This window comes from Thamnophis sirtalis, unplaced genomic scaffold (genome assembly GCF_051295495.1).
Source record: "Thamnophis sirtalis isolate CommonGarterSnake01/CBP01778 unplaced genomic scaffold, rThaSir2_p1.2 scaffold_4, whole genome shotgun sequence".
NCBI lineage: Eukaryota > Metazoa > Chordata > Lepidosauria > Squamata > Natricidae > Thamnophis > Thamnophis sirtalis.
This window is the reverse complement of record NW_028261384.1, coordinates 55,438,911-55,455,379: the sequence shown is the minus strand read 5'-3', so window position 1 is coordinate 55,455,379 and position 16,469 is coordinate 55,438,911. Positions and strand designations below refer to the sequence as shown.

At 39.8% G+C, this 16,469-nt stretch overlaps 1 protein-coding gene across 3 annotated transcripts in view; it reads right to left on the bottom strand.

The window, feature by feature from the left end:
• Positions 1–16,469, bottom strand: part of DNAJC13 (DnaJ heat shock protein family (Hsp40) member C13) — a 130,006-nt gene that overhangs the window by 84,484 nt on the left and 29,053 nt on the right. For all 3 annotated transcript variants that reach the window (XR_015696376.1, XM_087712949.1, XM_087712950.1), the window contains exons 13-18: positions 9,749–9,848; positions 9,055–9,162; positions 7,660–7,815; positions 6,373–6,429; positions 5,682–5,803; positions 3,818–3,893 (exon numbers count right to left, since the gene is read on the bottom strand). Coding sequence is in view for 2 of the 3 variants with exons in the window: in XM_087712949.1 (XP_087569075.1) it covers positions 3,818–3,893; positions 5,682–5,803; positions 6,373–6,429; positions 7,660–7,815; positions 9,055–9,162; positions 9,749–9,848 (619 nt within the window). In the remaining variant the exon portion in view is untranslated. The remainder of the gene's footprint in view (positions 1–3,817; positions 3,894–5,681; positions 5,804–6,372; positions 6,430–7,659; positions 7,816–9,054; positions 9,163–9,748; positions 9,849–16,469) is intronic.

Below are 16,469 nucleotides of genomic sequence, written 5' to 3'. Positions count from 1 at the left end.
AACACTTTTTGCTTTTGTTTTTTAAAATCCCACCTATAAGAATTCTCAAAGTTTAAAAGATTGGACAAACAGTAGGGGCATAGATCTCATGTTTGAGAAATAAATTCTAGGAGCTTCCGGTGGGCGGGGCCTGACAGAGGATTGTTATCTCTAACAGCTCTGGAATCTTGGCGTCGTTAATCTGTCTAAACAGCAATCTATCAAGCTGTTTAACAGTTTATCTATCCTCCCTTTGGGCTTAGAAGAGAGAGATGAGCAGCTATGCATCGGAAGTTTTCCAACTAGTTCTTTCAGCATAAACGCTGGGAGGAGGAGGGGAAAGCACCGGCGGTTGCGTGGCAGCTCCGTGCCAGGATTTATTCTGCCTTTTGTTGCAGAACGAAGGTTTTCACTCATCCTCAGCACAATGATTTGTTATGGATCTCAAGCCGAGCTGAACCAATACTTGTGAACTTCTTAATTGTATGTATAAATCCTTAGCTCCATTGTAAAGAATTCCTTCTGCTGATTATTTACTGAAAGCTCTATAAATATGGCGCCGAGCTGTGTAGGAGGGGCGTGCATCGGGTAGAGCTTTTGCGAAGCCTAAAAGTGATTTACTATCAAGAAGAGATGTATTATCAAAACAAATAGCAATTGCTGTATAATTGGACTGCCTGGACTTTTTAACTGACTAAAGAAGATTAAGTTTGAGATGGCTTCTAAGCAAAAATTCCCCCCTCCTCCCCCCGCATCGAAAAGTGCTGGAAATTTACCAGCCCCTTCTGCTAAAATACAATCATCATTCCCTTCTACTTCTGCAGGCGACCCCCTGACAAGGGAAATTCTGCAGAAGGAATTAATCGATGCGTTAAAAAATCATGCTGTTACAATAGAAATAAAATTTAAGGAAGAGATAACTGCTTCTAACAAACAGATGTCTGAAAAACTTATGACATGTAACCAAATGATTAGAGGGGACTTGGTGACGGCTTTGAATTTAATAGTTGGTTATGTACAGGCCCTTGAAGAAAAGTTAGAAGAACTTAGTGGCGCTAATACGAACTTGGCAACGAAAATGGAAGCGGTCCAGCAAAAAGTTAGCGATGCAGACAATGAAATCATAATGCTACAATATAGGCAAATGGAATTGGCTTTAAGGATAAGGGGCCTCCCTGAAAATACACAAGAGAACCAGAAACAGACTCTCTCTGAAGCCTTCGACCTGATGGCGGGAAGGTCAGGAGGGAATCTTGACTGGCAAGTCAAAAAGGTTTATTGCGTTAACTCCTCGCTGGCAAAACAAAAACTATTACCAAGAGATATAATGGTCTACTTCGCTACTAGAGATGTGAAAAATATGATATTACAGGAATCCTACAAAAATAAGCTTCAAATCTGTGGTCGGGAGGTGACTGTCTTGAAGGAGATACCACCTAAAATGCTGAGATCTAGGAAAGATTATGCCTTTCTAGTGGAAGAGCTCAAAAATAGCCAGATACAGTTTAGATGGGACGCACCAACTGGCATCGCATTCAGCTATCTTGGAAAAAGGCATCGTCTCAATACAGTATGGAAAGCTCAAGATTTCTACACCAACATACTGAAGGACGGACAACCCTCTTCCTCTAGATCTAGACAAAGAGAACAAGAAGGATATGATGGAAAGCAAGCCACTCAAGTTTTAACAAGGGGGGGTTCAACTTGTTCTTTCAGAGGTACAAGAAGCTGAAGAACAAAGACAAGACCGCGTGGTTACCAGACGAATGGAACAGGAATTAAGAAAGCAACGTATACAAGCCACTGTTCAGGAGCAAACAGGTGTTACATCAGAAACAGTGGGAGGAGCTAGGCCAAAGGTTAAATATCAAGAGATTCAGATGGCTATTAAAAAGTTTCAGGGTGCTAATGATGGTAACTAAATCTCTAATATGAAATGTTAAGCGAATGGATTAATTTAGCAGGAAATGGAGTGCTCAGTATTGAAGGGTTTGATCTGGTATATGGCTGCTTGTTTGCTGTATAATAAAGAGATGGTTGAGAACTTTAAAGGTCATGCTCTGGGGAATGCCTTGCTACGGGTTGGGAAAAAAACACTAATATTAATTACATGGTAGATTTATAAAAAGGTTAAGGTATTCTGGATAAAAATATGATGGATTATGTAAAATGCTCTCTCTCTCAAAAAAAAAAAAAAACCCACCTATTCTCTGTTATGTATAATCACTGACTGTACAGCAGTAGAGATTAACCTGACTTTGCATTTGATCACTGCAGCTAGATTGTTGGTGGCACAATACTGGAAGAAGGAAGATTTGTTCATTATCTAGGAATGGATATTGAATATCACAAATTTAGCAGAGATGGCTAAAATAGTTGCATATCTCAAGGATAATTCAAATGAGAGATATAAACGAGACTGGGAAAAATAGATTGACTATATTCAAAATAAATATGGGTCTAGGAAATTTCAGATAGTTTATGACTAAGATCAGAAACCATACAAATTGTTTATAGTTAGTCTAGCAAGGAGGAGCTAAGATCAATTCAAAGATGTTATTAACTTTCTACGTTTTCTCTTAAGTATATCTTAAACTGTTTTTGTTAAAGATTTATACCTTGTATTGGTTCTGGGAAGTCAGGGTGGGGGAATGTTGGGGGGAGGGTGGGAGGGAGTAGAGTTTACTAAGTTGGAGGAGGATGTTGGATGATTGTACATGTATACTGCTATTTTTTAATGTATATTGAAATGGAATTATAAATACCATCAACACAAAAGGGATTTTGCTCAGATGCGGAAACACACCAAGTGAATTAGAGGAAGAGTGGGAAGTAGAGGAGAGAAGAAAGATAGGAAGAGAGGGATAGGAGAGAGGGTGAAGGGGGAAGATGAGGTGTATAAGGAGGAGTGGTAAGGGGAGAGAGGAGAAGGAGAAAGGAAGGGGTAGTAGAGTAGAAAATGATGGAGGGGAGACAGGATGTAGAAGAGTCAGACGTAGAAGAGAAGATAGGAAGAGAGGGATAGGAGAGAGGGTGAAGATGAGGTGTATAAGGAGGAATGGTAAGGGGAGAGAGTAGAAGGAGAAAGGAAGGGGAAGTAGAATAGTATGGAAGCGGAAATACACCAATGAGAGGAAGAATGGGAAGCAGAAGGGAGAAGAAAGGTGGGAAGAGAGGGATAGGAGAGAGGGTAAGGGGGGAAGATGAGGAGGATGAGGATAAGGAGGAGTGGAATGTAGAGAGAGGAGAAGGAGAAAGGAAGGGGAAGTGGAGTAGGAAAGGAAGATGGAGGGAAGATAGGAAGTAAGAGAGAGGTAGAAGAAAGAGGTGTATGGAGAGTAGAAGAGCTAATAAGGGGTGTTAATCTTTTTGGGGCGTTGAGGACAAGAGGAACTGATGTAATTGATGTGAACATTTAATAATACAATATGATGTTGGCTATGTAAAAGTATACATGTGATTATGTGACATGAAAATGGAAAAAAATAAAAAAATAAAAACTTCAACTTGAAGAAATAAATTCTAAAATGCTGAGAGAGAGAGAGAGAGAGAGAGAGAGAGAGGGAGGGAGGGAGGGAGGGAGGGAGGGAGGGAGGGAGGGGTAGGTTTTGTGGCTCCCAGTGTTTTCTTTTCTGTGGAAAACTGGTCCAAATGGCTTTTTGAATGTTTAAGATTACATACCCCTGTTCTAGGCCTTAGCTAAAATTTACCAATCTAAAAATTTGTAACAAATGTTTCTACTAGAATACTTTCATAAAGTTATTTACAATGTCTATTGCTGAGAAACAGCTGAAGTGTCATAAATAAAAAAGCTTTCTCGAGAAACATTTTCACTTACCAAGATACGCTTCAGTAAGTTCAAAGCAGTTGTATTTTCAGCTGTCCAAAGACCCACTAGATGTCTACTCAGTTGCCTAAGAATTAAAGTGGAAAAAACATTTTATTAGAAAAAAATGAAGTTCGAAGACAACAGTCTTCCAACAGTACTATTACTCAGTAACTATTCAGAATCTTCAATTATCTTCCAAATTAAAACTGCTGTGTAATCTACCTAATTCTAAAGCCTTGTGATTCAGTAAACATTGTATTTTTAAAAAACCAAATCAATGTTAAAAGGCAACTTACTACCATTACACATTACACCAACTTTCAATCTACCAACTTCCAAAATGATGTGTCTAGTGTTTTACTAGAAATAAAAGTAGGACAGATGTTTGGCAGGATGCTTATGTCCCCAGCTTAAAAGAATGCAGCTTCTATGAATTCTGTATGTACATTAAATTGTAGTAGTAGTAGACATTGTTTAATTTAATAAGATGATGATACTACTGATAGTGATATCAACGTAAAGGAAGAACAACCCCAAGCCAAAAAGAAAGGAAGATAGATCACTGTGGGAAATGACTACCAAAGGCAAGCACCAACTGAAAAACAATCCAGACAGTATAGGTGGTCTTCAATTTACAACCATTCATTTTGTGATCTTTAGAAGTTACAATGATGCTGAAAAAGTGTGACCATTTTTCATCCTTACAATCATTGCAGAATCCCCATGGCCACATGATCAAAATGCAGACATTTGGCAACTGGCATGTATTTATGACAGGATCATGTGATCATCTTTTACAACAATCTTATAAGCAAAGTCAATGGTGAACCCAGATTCATTTAATCACAGTATTATTAACTTAAATGCAGTGATTTCCTTAACCATGGCAAAAAAGATAAAATGGGGAAAAATTCGCTTAATATCTTGTTTAACAACATAAATTTTGGGCTCAATTGTGTTTGCAAGTCAAGGACTGTATTCAATACTGTAGTAGAAATAATTATAATCATTTAATGTAATGATTAAACTGCTAAAACTGGGACAGTATAAATACTAATCCTCTCTCAAATTCAGAAACTGGCTGGGTGATATTGCTCACTCTCAATCCAAGCTACATGATACGTTGTTTCTGTGGAGAATATAGGAAGCATTATACTGTCTTGAGTTGTATAAAATAAAGGTGAGGTATAAATCTAACAAACAACTGGGAAGAGACAGCAAAGTATTGAATGTATATTCTTTCAGCATATAATTCTTCTGCAGCAATCAGTTTCAGTATAAAAGACAAAGATCACTGCACCAAAGTCCTTAGAGCTGTGACGGCGAACCTATGGCACATGTGTCACAGGTGGCATGAAGAGCCATTTCTTAGGGCACGTGAAGTGTTGCCCTGTCAGCTCCAGCACGTGTGCAAGTGCTGGCCAGCTAATTTCAGCGTTCATTTTTGGTCGTTTTTCACCCTCTGGAGGCTTTCCTAAAACTGACTTCCGGTTTGTTCATTGGGCTATTTTTCTCTTGTTGGAGGATGAAAAACGGCCCAACACGCAAATCGGAAAACGGGCCAGATGGCCTTTGGGTGGGGTGGGGCAGGGAAGGCCGTTTTTGCCCTCCTCAGGCTCCTAGAAATCCTCTGGAGCATGGGGAGGGTGAAAAATGGGTCCACTGTGCCATTGCGAGCCAAAAGAGGGAGGTGGGGGTGGTTGGTGGTATCATGTGCGCACGTGCAGGGGAAGGGCACATATAATTATGGCTGTGGGGGGCACGCATGTACATGACCCCCCCTGCGCTCCCCACACTTTTGGCACATGATGGCAAAAAGATTAGCCATTACTGTCTTAGAGCATTTAAACAAGTAATTTAAGTCTGGACTCACCTATTGGTACGCATCCTTTGATCTGTGCTTATAGTAAACATAGCGGTATGCAAGTGGCGAGGTAAGGCACCTTCACTGAGAGCAAGTTCTTGCATTTTAGTTGCTATTTCTTTATCTCCCTCCTTTGGGAAAAATGGAATAAAATTTAAAAAACAATTATTTTGCAGTTTTTAGAAGTAGAAGTAACTACCTGCACATATAACACTGTTAATATTAAAAGCTAATTGGTCATATCAATACTTTTGATATTATTTCTGCTGTGACAAGAAGCATTTGAAGCAAATCTGAATGTAATTGGTATAATTATTTCATCTTTAAAAATATAAAAGAAGCCTTGGAAAAAGGAATATTTTATCATCGTATAGAATTTTACAAAATAATTCAAGATGTTTCCTGGAATATATTAAGACCATAAAAGGTAATGTTATTTGTTGCAATGCCTAATTGATTCTATTAATATTGTGTATTTATATTTTCACAAATATTGCCATATAAAGGTTTTAACAGCTGAAATTTACCTGTAGTCAAAAACTTCCCCTTATAAGAAAAAATAGCAATATAAAGAATTATAATTATCATGGAAGAAAATATTCCAGAAAATTCATCATATTTCTTCATATGTTTATTTTATACAAGTTGTTTACCACTCAAATGTACCGTTTTTTAGATAAAACTTTTAAACAAGCCTTACTTCTATTATTGCCTTCATAACCAGTCCAGCTCCTTTCACAATGGCCATGGAAGGATGCTGTGAAAATAATGCATAAGACAGCAATATAGCGGAGATATAATGAATTGCTAAATCTAAAACTATGAGGGGTGTGTGTGTGAGACTGTCATTAAGTGATAAACAGTTTTATAAGACTGCAATTGAGAGTCTTCAAGTTCTATAACAGATTAGCTATATTTATTACCTATTTAATTTAGATTCCAAGGGCTTAACAATCTCAGTGTGAGAAAAATGGCACAATCATATTATGGTAGTTGTTCTTATAACCTGTTACCTTCTTCAGACTTGATTGTTGATGGGAAAAGTGGTATTATTTATTTATAAAACTATTTGAGTTGCCTGTTCTTATAAACCTGGACAGGATGGACTGCTTTAAATAATGAGAAATTATTTTTCTATGTTTAACATGAAATATTTACAAGGATATTTTGAGTCATAGAATAAAGAATAGATTTACTTGTGTCAATTTTAAATTATTTCATAGCAAATTGGGATGGGGGGATTGAAATCCATTAAAAAACAGAAATTGTGGATCCACATAGGAGATGGATATAAGAATGATCAATGCTGGAAAGAGAAATCTACCCGATTTTCAGCAACAAATCAGATTTTTATATTTTCTTAAAAATATAGTGCAAATATATGTAAGTTATACATTCCATTTACAATATTATTATCCCTCTTTATAATATTCATTCTGAAGCATTAATTACTTAATTTATAAGGTTGTCAATCTCACCAGGTGATTCTGGTCAGAGAACAAAGTTTTAAAATTAGAAATAATTAAAATAACCAAACATTAAAGTACATCACAGCCAAAAATTAACTGCAAAACATATCTCTTACACACTTGCGGCCCCAAGCACTGAGCAGAGAGCCAGTTCTTCATAGATTTACAAAAAGCTAGTAAGGTCAGGGCCATTCCGATCTCCAGAAAGAAAAGTTTACTTAAGGGAGATGCTATAGAAGAAAAGGTACATGTAGGACCGCATTCCTTATCTGTCAGGAGATGAAGAATGCCACCTTGAGCAGATTAGAGAGGTAGAAACAACTGGGAAGAGAGAGACACTCCCTCAAATAGCCCAGCCCTAAGTCATTAAGTTACATGATATTAACACCTTTGCATGCATACTTTTCTTTGTTAGTTTGATATAATCAAATTAAAAAGTTCAATTCATATAAAATGTACAATTAACAATGGGAACAAAATTAAATGATTTCTGAATTGTTCCTTAACACCATATTAACCTGAAAGAGCTTGAAGAGGGTTCTTCCATTAGATGCAACCATCTCTAATAGCATATCAAACTGCTGCCCTTCTGTTGTTTCACTATAAGGAGCACAAAGTGCAAAAGTAAGGAAGTCCAGAAGCGAACTAATAACTAGGGCACCTGTTCCATATTCCTAGAAATGAAAAATGTATTCATTTAAAAAGATTTTACAGAAAAAAAGTCTAGTACTCATGACTTTTTTTTACTTCAAAGGAAGATGAGCTGAATATAAGACTATCACTTTAACTCCAAAGGAATAGCAGGCAGAATAAAACCTATCGCTTCTGATTCTGGAAATTTCTCTCTTTCCAATAAAACTTCTGTAGGCATAAGCTGCATGCATATATAACTGCAAAAACACATTCCAAAGAGGCAGTACAGGTCATTAAAAAGAATAAATAAACTCCTTATTAAAATTGTCTATAAAATGAAATTATTTCATTTATACTGTTAAATTATGTCCAGTTTTTATGCACAAGCTATTGTCCTTGCTGGACATAATTTATGTTCAAAAAGGATTAAAATTCAGTCCAATAAGATATTATGGTTAATTTTCAAAAAAAAATCCACAAAATAATCTGCAGTGATTGCAGTCACTTCTTTGTTTTCAACAACTATTATTTACCTTACACTATACAACCACAGTACTAGGTGATATCTCATTAGGTATTGGATTTCAATTACCTCAGAATTTTTTAAAAAACAGACAAGTAAGCTTTTCAGATAGGCACATTTCTAATGCTGAATATATACTGTTGGTATGCTCAGAAAATAACAATAGGAAAGTTTATCTAGTCACAAAATGGTTGCATTAACAGATATTAATTAGAAAACACCTTTTTAGTAGAAGTGTATTTGATGCCTTTCAGAGAGGATAAAGTGGGAACCCCTAAAACAAATCTTGAGGTCACACCTCAATTTATTTATAAGACACTTCAGTCTGGATGACTCCAAAACAGTTTATGCAGTTATTCAATAAAATTAACTAAGAAGTTGAATTCTTGTATGCACATCTCTCTCAGAACAATTTATGCTAGCTGTTTTTACTTAGTAATATGCTAGCTTATTATTTTTTAATTTAGATAGCATTTAAAATATAAAGTCATACAGCACAAAGGGCTACCCAAAAGAAGAGTTTATAGATTCTTGATGCTTATGGGCACTACACAATTTACTTATAATCTGATTTTCAAATATAACTGCAGACATAATTGTAACACAATAGAACCATAAAATCAATGTGTAGTATTTTGCCCCTTCTAAAAATTAACTGAAACTCTTCAAATTTCTGAGCTATCTAATCAAGAGGCCTTTTCACTGCATCTCTCATACACATAATTTCTAAATATTTGAGTGATGTAAAAACACTGACCACATGGGAATTAAATTTCTCCAACAGGTTTTCCAAGAACTTCTTTGAAGAAAGAAGTGATGCCTTGTTTAACTGTTCTTGCCTCAAGTCATAGTCATCATGCATAGGCTATGGATAAAATATATCATTACTATAAAGCTATAATTATGTGAATTGTAATGTAAAAATGGAAACATATCAAGTCTCTGATAATTTTATAAAACAAATATAATATTGAAATGATGTAATACAGGCATGAATTCATCTTGCATAGCAATTTTAATTCAAAATCTTTCCATTACAATTAGCACAAGATGTCAGTGAGGTCACGTTTAAAAACAATGCCAACATCCTGAAATTCCTTTAGTTTTTTTCTTCCTAGCTACGTCCACAAAGAAGTAAAGTTGCAACCCTCTTGGCTTAATTGAAAAAAGCAAATACTTTTTTTCTTAAAATTACTCTCTTTTGTAGATTAAATCATAATGATCTAATTAGTCTCTCCAAAGTCCATCCATACTAACTTGAACATCTATTAATTTTATATGAATTACATATAGAGGAAATTAAATTGTTGAAAGCTATTTAAATCATGTATTAGATTGTCCAGATGAAACAATACAATTGAATCCAGTTCAGCATTTTATAAACCCCTTCATTTTAAGAATCACTGCCTCTAAATTTGATCACAAATATTTTACTATACATAAGTACTTACACACATCAGGGCACAAAGCATATCAATCGAAGCATGGGTAACTCCATCATTGTTTCTTTTAAGAGCCTTTACTACCTTTACACCCAGGCGCTCTCGAAATCTTTCAAAACAATAAGGCAATGTATTACATAAATTATCCAAATCAGTATTAAAACTCAAAAATAAACAATTCCATTAATTTGAAATGTTCAGTTCAGATCTAACAACATAACATTAAACTGAAGGCAGATAGATAATAGCTCAAAGGAAAGGAAAAAGAACATTGCCATAGAAAAAACATTGTATATCTATTAGCAATTAGTTCATACTAAGCTGGAGTTTATAGGCCAGTGATGGCTAACCTTTTTGTCCTCACGTGTCAAAAGTGTTTCCACACCCATACTGCAATGTGCACATGACACACACACTATGCACCCCGACCTCTATGCAGGCATGTGCGACCCCGTGCTCTCCCCACCCTCCGCGCATGCATGCGTGATCACCCCACTGCGCCCTGTTTTGGGCCTAACAGGCCTCCCTGCAGCCTTGTGAGATCAAAAACAGGCTGCAAGGAGGCACACCGCACCCCCACGTCCCATTTTGAGTCTAGCAGGCCTCCCTGAAGCTTCCTGGGACCAAAAACAGGGTGCGGGGGAACGTGCAACCTCAGCCCCTTCATGCATGTGTATACACCTCCCGCATGTGCAGCAGAGATCTGGAAATCAGCTGGCCGGCGGGAGGCATGTGCATATGCGTGGTGGAGCTGAGCTGGGCAACGCGTGCTATAGGTTTGCCATCATGGTTATAGGCAGTATAACAAAAGTTGGCAACATTTAACGGCACAGAATTCTTTGAATAGTTAATTTTAGTAGAATAAATCAAAATGTCCTGGGAATTTAGATAGAAGAAGATAAATCAATTGTAAACAAAAGTTGTATGAACTAATAGAATTTGAGTTGCATTTTCCATTTACATTACAGGAGTACTATCATTAGTTACAGGATTTCCTGTACTTCCTTCCAATAATGTTGTGGAGACACTGTTAGAACAAGACAATATAAACTGATCAAAACAAAGGTCTTGTCCAGATAACTAGTCTATTTGTATTTTAAAAACTGGCTGCCAATAAATTCATCACAGGAACAATCAGCATAATCCAACTTGCCTTGTACATCTAGAATTCCTGTTTTAAAATTGAGTTGGCTTGCTCTAAGCATAATGGAAAAAGTCCCAGTAAAAGCTACAGAAAGCGATTTCCTAGAAATAGTTTGTTGAATTTTTTTAAAACAGATGGAGTCAAAAGTATCTATTATAGTTAAGGGGATCAATCCAACAGGACTATATAATACTTTCAACAAAATATTAAAGATTAATAATTTAAAGACCAGAATCAACTCTACTTATTTAGCATATGGCAGCAATCCCCAATCTTTCTGGTTCCACGAACTATCAGCAGCTGCGCGGGGGGTGGTGGTGGTGTTAGAATGATTTAATGTGCAAAATGGAGATGGTTTGTTATTTGTGCAAATGAAGCTTTCAATGCTCACCTGCCGCTTGTGCGGTTCCCAATGGACCACTGACAAATACCAGTCTATAGACCAAGGGTCGGGGACCTCTGACATATGGCATAAGTATAAGTATAATCTTTATTGCCATTGTACTTAAATACAACGAAATTGGTTAGTATCTACAGAGATCATGCAATCACTCATATACTCATTAAGTTTAAAATCAGTGGTTCCCAACGTGGGGCGCACACCCCACAGGGGGGCAATTTAATTTTTAATGGGGGCAATTTGAACCTTGTTTAAACCAAGTTAATGGCCTTTTAGGCTTCTTCCATGTGAGTAAAGTTCACTTTGTGAGTAAAATAAGAATTATATGTCATGGGGAACGGATGGACGGGACACCAGGATTTTAATGATGCTTAGGTGGGGCATGGTCAAATAAAGCATCAGCAAATGTGTGTATGTCCGTGCGCACATGCGTCGGGGTGTGTGTATAAAAGATATGTGAACAAGAGATTGACTGATTGGTGTCGCAGTGGGCTAGGAGGGCTCTGCAAAATCCAGCCAATACGTGCTTGCCAGGAGACCCTAAGGGGCCAAAGCCACCCTAGAGGGGTGGTGAAGATAGGAGAGACTATTTGTCAATAGCCAATGAAACACTCCTGATCCGCTGCAGAAATGACAACAATTATGGCCAGACTGAAGCTGTGACAACTGGGACAAGAAGATTATGAGCTTGCAGCAGTTCGTGAACAGAGGATTGGAACTGGATGAGACAATTTTCAACTTCTATATTAGAGCCTTAAACCCAAATAAAAGAATTAAAAAAAAAACTCTCCAAAATGCTGAGAAAGCAGTCAGTTAACCCACGGAGATAGATTACAGACCCAAAAGAGAAACAAATTTTAATGGAAGGCTATGAAGTTTTAAAATATAGAAAGATTGGACTGGAACTTGTACTATTGTGAAAGTGACTTAATTTGCAGATTATACTGTCCGATTACTGAAATAAATAATATAAAGAAAAATTGATGGTTTTTTCTCTCTGGACTTTTGTCAATCAGCTGTTCTAACTTTGCTTCATTTGATTCTGAACTTAAGAGCAGGGGTGCCACCTACTGATGAAAAGGAAGTTGGTCCTACCTGAACGTTCTTCTCAGTGTGGCGCAGGACGGTCCAGAAGTGGGTTGTTACATCTTTATATGCCCAAGAGACTTAATCATAGTTAAAGCCACGCCTTTAGTCCTTTCCTTCTTGGCTTCAATTCCTACGAAGATGCAGCTCCAACTAGGGAACAAAAGAAGAGCAGCCCCTGCCCTGCAGCTCACCCAATCCAGTGGACTATGGCCCTAACTAATAGGGAGAAAAGTGGACCATCCTGCACCACGCTGAGAAGAATGTTCAGATAGGACCAATGTTCCTTCTTCATCTGATGGCGCAGGACGTTCCAGAAGTTGGACATTCCAAAGCCGCAGTCCCTAGGGTGAGGAACTCACTGGTCTGCAGTTCCCGGTGGATTATGCACTCTTTGAAGCAACCTTCGGCTAAAAGATGCCTCGGCAGATGCAAAGGCATCCAACCAATAGTGCTTTATGAAGGGTGAGGGAGAAGCCAATGTAGCCGCCCTGCAAATGTCCCCAATTGGGGCTTGAGTGTTCCACGCTGCCGTATTAGCAGTGCTCCTAGTTGAATGTGCCGTGATCCCAAGGTACAGATTTACCCTAAGCCTCATAGGCCCAGGCAATACAAGTTCACAACCAATGCCCAATGGTGGAAGGTAACATTCTAGAACCACTACAGATGGCTGGAACAAGACAAACAATTCCTCCGTCCTCCTAGTGCAATCCGCTTGATGTAGATACGGAGAGTCCTACACACATCCAACTTATGCCAGGATTTTCCCCTATCATGAGTGGGATTGGGACAAAAATCCGGGAGAACTATCTCCTGTGCCCTATGAAACTATGAGTTAACCTTGGGAATGAAGGTGGGGTAAAGTCTCAGCACGAATGTGTTGTGATGAAAAGCACAGATGTCCTCCCTCACTGAGAGAGCCCCCAGCTCTAATATCCACCTTGCAGACGTGATAGCTATCAAAAAGGCCACCTTTAATGTGAAACTGCAATGAACCAGTCCTCAACGGCTCAAAAGGGTCTTTGAGAAGAGCCAAGAGGACCATGAACAGGGCCTATGATGGAAATCTGTGAACCACCAGGGACCTAAGGTTAGCAGCCCCGCTGATGAACTGTTTTGATAACTGGGTGGTGACCCAGGCTCTCTCTGCCATCTAGCACCAGGACAGTGGGCAAGGTCGCCACCTGTCTATGGAGAATGTTATGAGACAGACCTTTCTCCAAGCCATCCTGAAAGAATTCCAGGATGTGAAGAAGAGAGGATGTGAGGACCCTGAGGGTCCACATTTGCCATGTGGCACCACTTACAAAATGCTGACCATGTGGCATTATAAATACTACTTGTGGAGGGACGGTTAGATGCTACAATGGTTTGGATCACCCTTAAGGAGACATTCACTTCCCTCAAGAGCTCCCTCTCAAACACCAGGTGGTCAAATAGAGCCACTGCGGCTTTGGAAGGACCAACACCCCCTGGTAAAGAGAGATCCTCTCCCATGGTTTCCTCCAAGGTTTGGCAATGGACAGACCTACCAGGTCCACAAACCAAGCTCCAAGAGAAACCATTCCTCTGCAGGTTCTCAACACTCAGGCCAAGGTCCTGAAGTGACTGCACCAGAAAGCTCACCTGGAATGTCATCCAGGTAGCATTGAAGCCTGATCGGGATGGATCTGATAGGCCACAAAGGCTGCCAGCACCTTCATAAATGTCCTGGGGGCCGAAACCAAACCAAATGGAAGAGCCCTGTACTGGTAGTGAATGCCAACATAAGAAGACCTAAGGAACTGTCTATGTTGGTGAAGTATCATGATATGTAAATAGGCCTCCATTAAATCAATGGATGCCAGGAAATCCCCATCCCCGAGGCCCTCAAGAATAGGGCGAAGAGAAGCCATCTTGAACCTTTTATATACCAAAAAGCGATTGAATCTTTTAAGATCTAGAATCGCTCTCCACCCCCCCATCCCCCAATGACTTCAGACCACAAAGAGGTTGGAGTAAAACTCCTTACCTTTCTCATCCTATGGGACCAACTCAATAGCTTGGTTCTCCACCAAGTGTGGAAGTGCACAATGAATCAGCTTCCTCTTTTGCTCACACTTGGATGATATGAAGGTTCAGAAGAAGTTCGGGGTTGTGGAAAGGAATTCTAATTGCAGGCCAAATCTGATCGTATTTAGGACCCAGAGGTCAGAATACTCTCCCACCGGTTGGCAAACTATGTTAGCCAACTACCAATGGGAGGAGCAGACACCAAATCATTTGTTTCTGAAGAAAGGGTGTCTGCTCACTCATTGAAAGGGCCGCCTATTCTGTGGCTGAAAATGGGACCTGTCCCTGAAGGAAGACCTATCTTGGGCCCTGTCCTGGTGAGGCTGAAACCCCCCTCTGTTGGTACTGATAATCACTATCTGAACCCGGATCGTTAGACCTATATTTGTAAGTGGTAAGTGGCTATGGTAGGCAAAACCTTATGTTTATTCTTATCCTCAATAAGAATCGCGTCCAAGGTCTCATCAAACAGGTTTTTCCCCGTGTACGGGGCCGCCGCCAATCTTCGCTTCACCTTAGCTTCCAGCTGCCAGTTTTGGAGTCACACCATCCTCCTAGCTAAAACAGAGGAAGAAAGAGCCCTGGAGGCAAACTAGTTCAAGGGGGCATCTGCTGAAAACTGTGTAACAGCAATGACCTTGCTGATGTCTTGCAGCAACCTCAGATCGTGCGATGGCATTTGCTCTAGCCACATCAATGTTGCACTATTGAAAAAAGATGCAGAGGAAGCAGCCTTAATTGTCCATGTTGCAGCCTGAAAAGTCTTACGTAAAGCCAGCTCTGTTCTCTTATCCTCTGCTTTCAAGTTGTCCACCACATCGCCCGCGACCAGAGAGGCCGGGGTTGCCAAGGCTCTCACAGGAGCATCCACTGCTGGGACATGCAATGCTTGAGAGAAATCATGCTCCATATTATAGAAGCGTTCCCACCTGGGATCGGGAAGGTTCCTGGCTTACCCCATTGCTTTTGGGCTACATCCAGGAACAGTTTGGGCGCAGGAATCTCCTCCTTTTTTGCAGCAGGCTCAGCAAATAGCTCCCTTTTTCCACAGGCATTTTTGGACGTCGAAGCCTAGATCATTTCCTCCTTCTCCATTTCAAGAGCTGCAGCAGGAAACGAAACAAACCCGGGGGAAACAGGCCCGCAAAGGCTCGGACACCGGGGACCAATTTCTCATTATCAGAGAGCTCCAGCTCCTTCTGCTCTTCCTCCTCCGGGACGGACAGCTCACTCCTTAGTGAGAGGGACACAGCCCTGTGTTCTGCTAGAGTGAGTGGCCGGCCCCTGGGCCATCCAAAGCCCAGCTGCCATCAGCTTGATGTCAACTTTATCAGACTGGCATGGAAGAGGACTATTATCAGACTGGCATGGAAGGGGAAATTCCATGCATGCCTTTGGCTGATGTTGCATCTCATGTCTACCGCCTAGTTGGAGAATATGAGTTATAATGCAGGACAGAAGGGAGGGGATATAGGGGTAAAGTTCAAATGCAATTAAGTGAAAGTAGTTTTGGCTCCACAGGAGTGGAGTGTTGATCCTAATAAATGATTGGATTTCTTTTGAACTTTGTCTCAAGATTCATAAATTAATTAGGTCGTCTCTGGGAACTTCACACTCTACATCTGTCTGGTCTGGAGACCAACCCTGAAAGGCGATGCCATGAGCTATGGCCCGATGAATAAGAGATTGGCAAATCATTGAATTCACTCTCAACGTGACTGGGGCCTAGTCTAGGTGCCAGTCTTTGTTTTTGTGCTGGTCTTGAAACAGGCTCTAAGCATGCAAAAAGATGACCAGCCCCCTCCTCTCCTTCCATTTCCGAAAGAGGAGGAGAAATTGAACTAGCCCTCAGAGAATCAGAAAGCTTGGGAGGAGAGGGAGAAGGGGACATTTGCACCTCCCTCAAAGAGGGTGGAGATCTGTGAGAGGCAAGAAGACATTGTCCCCACTGCCAAGTCTGGGTCTCTCTGCCCCACCCTCGGATCGCTCTTGAACCTTTTGCTTGCTGGCATCCTGCTTCGAGGTAGCCTTAAGTTCTGCTGAAGGTG